Source organism: Chlorella variabilis (genome assembly GCF_000147415.1).
Source record: "Chlorella variabilis unplaced genomic scaffold CHLNCscaffold_10, whole genome shotgun sequence".
Taxonomy (NCBI): domain Eukaryota; kingdom Viridiplantae; phylum Chlorophyta; class Trebouxiophyceae; order Chlorellales; family Chlorellaceae; genus Chlorella; species Chlorella variabilis.
Genome location: NW_005435078.1, coordinates 832,761 through 843,249, shown reverse-complemented (window position 1 = coordinate 843,249; position 10,489 = coordinate 832,761). Strand labels below are relative to the sequence as shown.

Below are 10,489 nucleotides of genomic sequence, written 5' to 3'. Positions count from 1 at the left end.
GGCGATCAGCTCGTGTCGCAGGTCGGCCACAAAGGTGCGGAAGGCGTCCAGCGACAGCTGGCGGGAGCCGTCGGCGCCGAAGAACAGCACCATGAGGCCGTGCAGGTCGGCGCTGCGCGCAGGCGGCGGCGGCGGCGGCGGCGGCGGTGGCGGCGGCGGCGGCGTGTCGGGCAGCAGCGGCCAGAGGAGCAGCGCGGGAGCGGTGCGACAAGGCCCCAGCGCGGGGTAAAGCGGCGCGGCGCGGCAGCGTGCAGGGGCGTCGAGGCGCTGGCGCCAGGGCGCCGGTGCCGGCGCGCCCGCCAGCCTGGCGCCAGCCTGGCGGCTGCCCAGCTGGCGCTCACTCTGCGGTGTGCACCGACTTGCGCATGGACACCGAGGGCTTGCCGGCGCGGGCGTGGATGGAGGACAGCAGCTGCTGGAACTCGGCGCGGTCCACCTTGCCGCTGCCGTCTGTGGGGGGCGGGATCGTCCCGATGATCAGGGGCGGGCAGGGGAGGCAGGCTGCCATCAGCACAACACCCCTGCGCCTCCACCCAACCCACGCTTCCGCCTCAACCACCACCTCTCCATCTCCTCTGCTCCTCCCTCTTCCCCTCCCCTAGAACGATGCCTCCCCGCCCCAGCTCCCCTCCCCGTCCCCATTCCCTGCCTCTCCCCCCTTTCCCCACCCTGCCTCCCACCCTCAGCGCGCCCCTGTGCCACTCACCCACCATTGTCCATGAGCCTGAAGGCCACCTCCAGGTCCTCCAGCGGGATGGACAGCAGGGTGCGGAACAGCAGGAACTCGTCAAACCCGATCTTGTTGTCGCCGTCAATGTCAAACTTGAGGATGAACTTGCCGGCCTGCACACGAAGGGGAGGAGGGGCGGGGCGCGGCGGGGCAGGCTGGTCCAGCAGCAAAAAACAGGGCAGCGCTAAGGGAAGAGCCAGGCGAGGACGACCCGAAACCGTTGGGGTAGGGAAGGAGCGGCGCAGCGGCGGCAGACCATCTCGCCAGTGGTTTGGCGGTGCTGGCGTGGGCCGGAGGGCCCTCCCACCTCCCCCAGCCCCCACCCTGCCCCGCCAGCCCCCTGCCCGCCCGCCTCCGCACCTCCTCCTGGTGCACGTGCGGGCTGGGCTCGCCCGGCAGCGACCCCGCCCGTATCACGTCGCTGCCCTCAGGCGGATACACAGGCACCACCGAGCGCAGCATGTCCCCCGCAGTCATGGAGAACACCTTGGCCTCGCTCTGGGAGGCAAAGTACTCAAACACCTGGCAGGGAGGAGGGAAGGGAGGGAGGGAGGGAGGGAGGCGGTGGGGGGCGGGGGTGCGCTGGGCGGCAGCGAGCGCGCGCGGCCGGGCTGCGGGCGTTTGCCTGCCTGCCTGCCTCGACAGGCGTCGTTTGCGGCGGCACGCCAGATAGAAGGTGGGCCTGCCTGCCTGCCCACCTTCTCGGGTGGGCTCATCTCCCGGATGCGCTTCTCGTACTTGAAGAAGGTGCGGCGGCGCTGGTCCAGGGACATGAGGTTGAAGCCCTGCGGCAGGTGGCGGCAGCCGGGTGGCGGCGGGGCTGGAGCAGGGGCGGGAGCCAGGCAGACGGCCAGCCCGGGTGCTGCAGCTGACATGGCAGGCGTGTGGCCCCTGCTGATGATGCAGGCCAGGCTGGCTGGCTGCGTCCCATGGGCGCAGGGGTGGGGCGCGTGTGTATCGGCATCTTGCTCGTAATGGGCTCTCAAGAGGGGCATCAGACCCCCTGCACCTAGGGCCTCCTGCGCCTGCTGCTGCCCTACCTTGTCAAGGTGTGGCGGCGGCGGAAGCTCCTCCTGCGCCCTGCTGCTGGTTGTGGCGCCCGCGAGCCCCAGCAGCGCCACAACGGCCAGCTGCCAGCCCGACTGGGCCGCTGCCGCGCCTGCGCTGCCGCCGACCGCCCCGGGCCCCGCTGCCGCTGCCGCCGCCGACGCAAGGCCGCCGACAGCACCCATCTGCGCCGAGCGCGCTGGCTCTGCAGCGCACACTGTGCTGCCCTGTAGTCGCCGCCAGAGGCGGCTCGCACCTCGCCGCAGCATATGAGAGTACTGCTGCCAAACGAGAAGGCTGTGGGCTAGTGAGCAGGCAAGCGCGGCCCACAGCGGCTCCAATTGGGCAATCGGGCAGGGTTCCCGGTCTTGTTTTGCCATCTGACCTGGCTTGACCTGGCCACCGCCACCTCTTGCTTGGTGGGCGCACCATTGTTCTTGTGCGGCACTGAATCGACTGCTGCAGGGCACCACATGATCATGAATGAACCGCGATGCACACCAGCTCTGCCTCACAGTCCCGATGCCTGTCTGCTTGCCGTGGGCGGCGACCCGAAAGGGCCCCCTGGTGCGGCGGCAGCAACGGTTTACAGCAGCAAGGCAACGGCAAGAGATTAGTTGCGATTGAAAGAGGCATATGGAACAGAAGAGGAAGGAGTGGGATGTCTGTGCCAGAACACGGAGGCAAACCAACCAAACGGGAAACAGTTCACGGAAGGAATACCGACACACGAGGAATACACACCGCAGAGGGCAGGGGCTGCGCCAAAAACGAAGTAGTCACGAGGTATGCATGGGTCAAGGTCAACGGGGCTGTGCGGCCTGCCGGCAGCGCGCACTGTCACGTTCAGGCGCCCCCAAAATGGCAGAGGGCTGCTGGGTGGCCCCCAGATGGCAGATGCTACTTCTCCTGCTCTAGCTGCTGAAGCTGTGACGGCTGCGGCTGCGGCTGCTGCCCTGCCCTCTGCTCAACATCCAGCAAAGGCTCGCTGCCTGATGGGGGCGTCTGGGAACGCGCACAGCTCCTGCCGCTGCTGGCACCGGCAGCGGGCCCGCTGCTAGCATCCATCACCGCGCTGCGGCGGCTGCTGCGGCTGCTGCTGCTGCTGCTGCTGCTGCTGCTGCTGCCGCCGCCGGGCAAGGGCTCGCCCTGCGCGTCCTCCTTTGTTGCAAACAGCCGGGAGGCGTCAGGCTGCTCCACAATGAACACCTCCACCTCCTTCAAAGGCGCGCAGGGAGCCACCAGGTACTCATCTGCAGCACAGTAGCACAGCGGGAAACAGCGGCAGGGTTGCAGACAGTGTCAGGTGCATGAAGCCTGCAACCTCGGGCCACGCAGGTGCTGTGTGCACCTTGTGGCAGGCAGCCTGGCAGCGCACGCACCTCCCGAGTGCCGCAGCACGCCGCCTCGCGTGCTGGCATCGTCGGCACGCCTCCCGGACCGCAGCATGGAGCGCCCCCAGCCGTTGGGCCGGCAGACCATCAGGCAGAAGATCAGGACGGCGATGAAGGGTATGAAGATGCCTAGGTACACCTCTGCGGGTCAGGCCAGAATGAGGACCATTCAAGTGAAGCGTGAGATGGCCAGTGCGGCACGGTTCCCCGCCACACACCAGCGCCCGCCCCTCACCAGCTCTGACCGAAGCTGTGCTTCCCGACGAGCTCGTCACATTCTGGGTGGGCGGTGGAGGTGGGGGTGATGCCCCGATGGCAGCGTTGCTCATCTGCTCGGCCCCCTGGTGCAGCATGCGCCGCGCGTTCAGCGGGAGCGGCAGCGGCAGCAGCTCCCGCACCGCAAGGTGCTGCATGTTGCGTCTCGCAGAGGCGTCTTGAAGGGTCCGAGGCGGTGTTTCAGGCTCTGGAAGAGCAGGAGAGGAACCAGGCAGGAGGGATGAGAGGTGAGTGGCGCTGTGACTGCTCGGTCGTCGACAAGGCGCGGCTCACATATGTTGCGATTCTTTCAAGTGCCAGAAGAGACTGGGTTTGTGGGGTTTCAAGGACGTTCACCCAACCTGGCGCCCTGACCCCTCAGCACGCTCCGCAGCTTAGGTATGTAGGGGCCCTGCGCGCAGCTTTTGGCAGTATGAAGCATTGATTGCAGATATGGGAGCTTTTTGAACCCTCAGCACTTGACAAAAGCCGCGAGTTTGGTGACTGCGGCCCTTCCCGTGGTCCCTCGCTTCTCTTGCCCGGCATGGCTGCCTCCGCCGCTGTAGAACTTGCCGCTGGAGGATTGAGGAGGTTGTGGCACCACCCCAGCGTCCATGCCGCGCCGCCGGGGCGCCGCTGGGGGCGGCGGAGCCTGCACCGCCGCTCTGCCGTGCCCCTCCTGCCTCCCGGGCCAGACATTGGCCAAGCCAACGAAACTATCGACGGCCAGGTGGTCACAGCCTCGCGCCTTCTCAAGGAGTACCTCTTCAGCCTGCCCATGATTCAGCGTCCATACGACTGGCCAGAGGACGAAGCGTTGGGGCTCTTGGATGAGTTGCTGGAGAGTGTGGGCCCAAGCACAGGTCGGCAAGTCAGGTGAGGCTGTGCTGGCACGATGTGGCACCTCAGGCTGCTGCCGGCCCCCATTTGCAAACCAGAGCTCGGCCACCTGCCCACGCAGCGAGCTGGAGCAGTACATGTTGGGCATGATAACCCTGTCAGAATCCACAGGGAGCAGTGGCATCAAGTTCAATTGTAAGCTCATCATCGACGGGCAGCAACGCATTATCACGCTGGCACTGATACTGGCCGCCGCGCGGGAGCAGCTGGAGTCCGCCGCCGATGCCGGCAACAAGGCAGCCGGCAAGGTGGCAGCCAGCCTGGTGGAGCGGCTGTACGAGGTACCACCTGGGTCCTGCTTTCGTGCGCTGTGGCAGCTTTGGTGGCAGTTTTGGCGATGCATTGTAGTGGCCGGCAGCCCTGCAACGCCGCTGGCTGGCCATGCAGGAGGGAGATGAGGCCGAAGACCTGGCTGACCAGCCTCGCATTGTGCTCAAGTCCAAGGCTGACACCGAGTTTCTGACCAACCTGTTGACAGACCCGGGCTTTGTGCAGCAGCCGGGCACCAAAGTGCCGCTGGAGGGCAGCTCCCAGCCCAAGCTGTGGGCCAACATGCAGGCAGGTGCAGGGGCAGGCTGGGAAGCATGCGCTGTGCAAACCAGGATCTTTGCACTAAGCTCGACTACTGCTCACTCGTCTTCTTGCAAGAAGGCATCTTGTGCAGGCCATTCGGAAGCGGATGAGTGATATGGATGACACCGTAATGATGCAGCTTTCCAAGTACATCCTGCAAAAAGCGAGTCTGATGCACACGGCAGCCACACCTGGACGTGCTGCATGCACTCTGCATGCTCAGGGTGGCGCAAGCAGTCGATGCCAGGCATTCCACCCGCCGCTCTTGCGGCCGCCTGCTCCAATCCTACTTTTTTCCTGCAGGTTGTTTTCATTGTGACATTGTCTAGCTCCTTTCAGCTGGCCCTCAGAGTCTTCAAGGCCAGGTGCTTTGGTCGGCGTCCCGCCCGCCTGCCCGCCTGCCTACCCGCTCTGCTTGCGCCGCTGCTTATGTATCACTGTTTATTGTGCTGCCATGGTTTGCTGCCCCAGTGCCCAGCGAGGTGTGGACCTGATGGCTGTGGATTTGTTGAAGGCTAGCGTGTTCCAAACGATCACACCAGAGAAGGAGGTAGCCCACACACCTGCATGGAACCTCCGCCCGTTGCTTTTGTCAGTTTGTGCTCTCGCCCGTAGAGGCATCCAACCTGCCCATCGTGGCTCTGCGGTGGCCCCCGTCCGCACAGGAGGCATTTGGCAACAAGTGGGAGGAGCAGGAGAAGGCTCTCGGCAGGGAGGAGGGGCTGTCGGATGTGGCCAGGCAGCTGGCGCTCATCTTCTTGGGAAGGTGGGCAAGTGGGAGCAGGGCCAGATCGCACAGCATGGCTAGATTGGATTGGTTGCACTTAAACATTGCTGGAGAGCTGGATGCTGCAGGTTTCCAACTACCCACTCGGAGTTTGATGATTTGGACGCTCTCTTCAAGGCGTTTGCGGCAGAGCTGACGCCTGTGGCAGCTGCCACTGCTGGCGAAGTGTTCTTTGAGGACGTGTTCACCCACTTCTGCCAGGCACGCTCCGGCTGCTGCTGCTGCCACTCCTGCTGCCGCCGCATGCGCTGCCTTGTTGCTCGCCTGCATTCCACCTCTGCTCAGTGCTGCGCCTCTTCTGTACTGCCTCTGCTGCAGGCGTACAGCGAGCTTCAGGACGCCGACCTCCGCAGCTCGCACAGTGGGTCGCAGCAGGCCTGCCGGGATGCCAATTACCTGCTGGGCGTGCTGGGGCGATGGAAGAAGCAGAGCGAGTGGCGGGCGCCGGTACTGGTGATGCTGGTACTTTTTTCAAAGCGGAGGTGAGCGGGCACGCGACTTGGCGTGTGCCTGCTGCCCTTCCCTGGGGGAGCCTGGCAGCGCCGTCAAGGAAGAGGCTCTGCTGATGTGGTCCTGCCTGGTGCAGGCTGTCGGACGAAGCCCTGCTGGCCTGCCTGGCAGACGTGGAGCGGCTGCTGGTGTGCGCTGTGCTGTGCAAGTGGACGCCCAGGAAGCGGAAGGAACGGTGGCTGCAGGTGGGGTCCAAAGGTGGTGGAACTGTGATGCCGGTGCTGTGGTGTGTGGTGTGTGTGGATGGGTGGGCAGGAGGGCGGGCTCCAGGTTGCGCATTGGCTGGTTAGCTTTGCTGCCATCTCCAGCGTACCGTCATGGCCTGGGCCATGCGCGACACGCCTGCTGTCCTGACTTCCCACGCACCTCGCAGGTGCTGGAAGATCTGGGCTGCGGCAGAGGCACCACCTACCACCTGCTCCAGCAGCGTGCAGCCCCAGCGGCCCTCCCTCCCTCGCTGGAGCTTGCGGCCGAGGAGCTGGCGGCTGCGCGGGCTGCGCTTGCTGGACCTGTGTACGACACATACGCCAAAGATGTCCCCCGCCTGCTGCTCATGCGGCTCAACGAGTTCCTGCTGAGAGGGGCGGATGCCTCCTACGTCACCTATGATGTGGGTCCGACCACATAGTCCGGAGGCTGCATCTATTGCACGGATGGCTTCCCTTGCCTGCCCACCCACCCTTGATGCCGCATCCTGCGCACGCCTGCGACCTGCCTGTTCGCCGTGCCGCGGTGCGCAGGACAAGGCGCGGACGCAGCTGACGCTGGAGCATGTGCTCCCGCAGAAGATGGCAGAGGGCAGCGGCTGGGCGGCGGCGTTCCCACCGGAGCAGCACGCTCACTGGGTGCATCGCCTGGGGAACCTGGTGCTGCTAGCCAGCAGAAAGAACGCGGCCGCAGGCATGCTTCCCTTTCAAGATAAGAAGAAGAAGTACTTCTTCAGCGGCGGCGCCAATGTGTCTGCTGGCATCCCGCTCACCGACTCTGTGAACAATTCAGGTGAAGGTTGCGTGAAGGCTGCTGGCGGTGCAAGCGCCCCGAGGGTTGGGGGCTGCTGCTGCATATGTACGCCGTGGCAACTCAAGCCATCGCCCCTGCCGTCATTCTGCCTGCAGAGGAGTGGACCCTGAAGTGCTGCAACAGCGGCAGGAGTATGTGCTGTCGCTGGCGCTGCGTTGCTGGCAGCTGCATGAGAGGGCTCCCTGCTGAGGCGTGCGTGGCTGGGGCTGGCAGCAGCTGGTGTCATCTGGCGCAACGATGCTTACATGACCTGCGCCCATTTTACACTTCCTGTGACATGACTGCAATTATTTTGAGCCATCTAGCTGCAGCAAATGCTTTGCCTACAGGGGCGGCACCGCGGAAGGCGTGCTGCCGCCGCCACCTCAGCGACGGTAATAGTCGGTTGCCCCTAGCGTCCTGCCAACATTAAGGTTGGAACTTTCAATTGCAATCCAGTCTTCGAGAAGCTGAGAGGGGCCCCATAGCGCACCACCGAACTGCCTCACTGGCCTTCCAGCCGCGCGGCGATGGTGTTGCTGGGCGAGGAGGCGGGATTGGAGCTGGACGGCCTGGTGCAGCAAGCCGAGGCGGTGCGGGTGCGCTCCCAAGGGCATGTGTCGGAGAATGCGGCCCGCTGTGGACCGCCAGTCCGCGTTGCCCGGGCCTTGGAGGAGCTCTGGCCGCAGAGCGGCAGCGCCCAGAAACCAACCGCCGCGCCCCGCAGGTGCTGGACGGCCTGGAGCGGGCCGGCGGCGTGGCGCCCGACCGCCTCGCGGCGGCGCGCTGCGCCTATGCGCCCCTGCAGCGCGCCGCGCTGCGCGCCCTGTCCGACCTGGCCGGCCTGCAGCACCGCATGGGCCAGCTGCTGGCGCAGCTGCAGCAGGTGCAGGTGCAGGGGGAGGTGGTGAGGCATGGCTTCACAGACCCCGTTCAGATCCTGGACAAGTTTCGGGAGGACAGGGACCGCGCTCGCCTGGAGGTGGGTGCTCACCCCTTGCGGGCCGCCGGCAGGGCCAGGGCCAGGGCCAGTTGTGCGCCAGGGCGGTGCAGGCAACCGCCAGCTCCAGCGGCAGGCAGCGCCGCTGCGCTGCTGGCCCAACCGCCGCGGCCGTGGTTGGGAGTGACAGGCTGTAGCGTCTGCTCCACCGGGCATTCCGCGTCCCCATGCAGGCCGCCAAGGCCGCCGACAGCGAGGAGGCGGCGGCACGGCAGGCCGAGGCCCTGCAGCAGCGCCTGGCGCTGCTGACCGGCAAGCTGAGCGAGGCGGAGGATGAGCGGCGCGCTGAGCTGGCGCCCGACATCCACGCCGCCAAGGAAGACATGGCGCTGCTGCGCAGCCAGCTGGAGACGGAGCGGGACAAGGCGGCGGCAGCAGGGCGGGAGGCAGCCGACATCGCCGCCAAGTTGGAGGCGGTGGGTTTGGCGCTAAGGGCATGGCAGACGGCATCACCGGCTTGCCCTGCCTGTGGCTGTCAGCTGTGGGGCCAACAGCATGCTGTCGGCCTGCTGGCGCGGCATTGGGATACTGCTGTCACCTGCCCAGCTTCCCGCCGGCTGCCTGCCGTACAGATCCAGCTTGAGGTGGAGGGTCTGAGGCTGGCGCTGGGGGAGGAGCAGGAGGTGGCGGCGCAGCTGCGCACGCACGAGGCGGCGGAGCAGGCGGTGCTGCTGGTGGGTGGTAGTGCGTGTGTGTGTGTAGGCTGTGTGTGTGCGCGTGTGTGTGTGCACCTGCGTGCGTGCGCGTGTGCATGTGGGCCTGTGTATGTGGCAGCATGGGCCGTGGTTTGAGCTTGGGGGGATGTTTTCTTCGTCCCTTGTTTCCACATCCCTCTCCCAGCCGAGCCGGTTCTCGCTGCTCCTGCGCCGCCTGCCGCGTGGCGCCTGCAGGAGTCCCGGGACCTGGTGCAGCAGCACGCCGCCGCCGTCAAGGCGGCCGACCGGCAGCGCAACCGGGCGGCAGTGCGGGAGCGGGAGGTGGAGGAGGTGGCGCGCGACATCGAGATGGCCAAGGTGGAGGCGGAGAAGCTGCTGGCGGACCAGGTCACCTGGGACATAGAGGTGGGAGGCAGCAGGGGGAGAGGTGCATGTGTGGCTGTGGGTGGGAGGTGTGTGTGTGGGCGTGGGCGTGGTGTGGCAGGTGGGAGAGGTGCTTGTGTGGCGAGGTGTGGTGTGGCAGGTGGCAGGTGTCCTCACAGGGAGAGGTGTGCATGTGGTTGGGTGTGGTGTGGCGGGGCGGACAGGACGAGAGGGAGGGAGGTGGAGGCCGGCGCTGCCACAGGAGGCAGCACGCGAATGTATGGCTGTGGTGCGTGGCTAGAGGATGCACCGCAGGCTGCTGCATGCGCATGCGCCGTGCCGCTGCCCCCAAGCCGCCACCCCGGCGCCCTCCTGCCTGCCGCGCAGGTGGAGAAGAAGCAGGCGGAGGCCAAGCGCGAGGCGGATGCGGTCAAGTGGGAGCAGCGGGGGCGGGGCGTGGTGCAGCGGCGGCTCAACCGTGCGGAGCTGGCGGTGAAGGAGGCGCAGGAGGCGCTGCCGGGGCTGGCCAACGCCGTGCACAACATGCGGTCGCAGCTGGGGGGAGAGCAGCGGGCGCAGGCGCGCGAGGCGGAGGCCACGCGCCAGCTGGCGGGCGAGCTGGCGGAGCTGGTGGAGGTGGTGGCAGCCGAGAGGAAGCTGGTGAGCTGGCGCAAGGAGAAGTCGAGGGGATTCACAACAGCCAGCAGGTTGCAAAGTTGCCAAGGGGATCTCAGAGTGCCGCCGCCTGTGCTGCAATGGGGCACCCGGCATGCAAGGGCCTGGCTGCCGGAGGCCGTGCGGCGCTCTCCCTGATGCATGCTGCATGCGTGCTGCTGCCGTGCCTGCCCGTCTCCCGCCTGCAGACCGAGGTGCAGGCGGCGCTGGTGAAGGCCAGCATGGCCGACGTGCGGCAGCGGGACGAGGAGTGCGCGGCGGTGAAGGAGGCGGCGGCGGAGCGGGACACGGCGATACGGGCGGCCACCTCGCGGCGGGACGCCGCCGCCCGCTTCCTCAACCAGCGCCTGCAGCGGTGGGCCGGCGGCGGGCTGGTTGGGGGCCGGGCCGCCTTGCTTGCTTTGCTTGTGTTTCGTTGGGAGGCGCCTCGCCGGCTACGCAGCACATACCTCGCTTGCTGCTGTGGGGTGATGCCAGCTTGCCCTGCTGCCCACCTGCCTGCCTGCCTGCCTGCCTGCCTGCCTGCAGGCTGGGCGAGGTGATTGACGAGGCGGAAGCCAAGGATGGGGAGGTGGAGGAGCTGAGGAAGAGGAAGGCGGA

At 66.6% G+C, this 10,489-nt stretch overlaps 3 protein-coding genes across 3 annotated transcripts in view; 2 read left to right on the top strand and 1 right to left on the bottom strand.

Annotated features, from left to right (window-relative positions):
• The window catches only part of CHLNCDRAFT_133931 (hypothetical protein), a gene marked incomplete at both ends in the record, with an annotated part of 3,328 nt that extends 1,366 nt beyond the window's left edge, over window positions 1-1,962 (bottom strand). Inside the window, 6 exons of the mRNA XM_005847556.1 lie at window positions 31-112; window positions 342-450; window positions 711-843; window positions 1,091-1,252; window positions 1,429-1,515; window positions 1,771-1,962. Of these exons, the coding sequence (XP_005847618.1) occupies window positions 31-112; window positions 342-450; window positions 711-843; window positions 1,091-1,252; window positions 1,429-1,515; window positions 1,771-1,962 (765 nt within the window). The remainder of the gene's footprint in view (window positions 1-30; window positions 113-341; window positions 451-710; window positions 844-1,090; window positions 1,253-1,428; window positions 1,516-1,770) is intronic.
• A 1,705-nt stretch (window positions 1,963-3,667) lies between these two features.
• CHLNCDRAFT_133929 (hypothetical protein) lies at window positions 3,668-7,405 on the top strand (the record flags this gene model as incomplete). The annotated part of the gene is made up of 11 exons (XM_005847723.1): window positions 3,668-3,674; window positions 4,122-4,302; window positions 4,388-4,607; window positions 4,714-4,888; window positions 5,515-5,665; window positions 5,755-5,866; window positions 6,005-6,168; window positions 6,273-6,381; window positions 6,570-6,806; window positions 6,937-7,154; window positions 7,312-7,405. The coding sequence occupies 11 exons, from the start codon at window positions 3,668-3,670 to the stop codon at window positions 7,403-7,405; spliced, it is 1,668 nt and encodes a 555-aa protein (XP_005847785.1).
• A 320-nt stretch (window positions 7,406-7,725) lies between these two features.
• Window positions 7,726-10,489, top strand: part of CHLNCDRAFT_133928 (hypothetical protein) — a gene marked incomplete at both ends in the record, with an annotated part of 4,046 nt that continues 1,282 nt past the window's right edge. Inside the window, 8 exons of the mRNA XM_005847722.1 lie at window positions 7,726-7,794; window positions 7,923-8,177; window positions 8,369-8,611; window positions 8,768-8,869; window positions 9,086-9,256; window positions 9,602-9,874; window positions 10,078-10,244; window positions 10,418-10,460. Of these exons, the coding sequence (XP_005847784.1) occupies window positions 7,726-7,794; window positions 7,923-8,177; window positions 8,369-8,611; window positions 8,768-8,869; window positions 9,086-9,256; window positions 9,602-9,874; window positions 10,078-10,244; window positions 10,418-10,460 (1,323 nt within the window). The remainder of the gene's footprint in view (window positions 7,795-7,922; window positions 8,178-8,368; window positions 8,612-8,767; window positions 8,870-9,085; window positions 9,257-9,601; window positions 9,875-10,077; window positions 10,245-10,417; window positions 10,461-10,489) is intronic.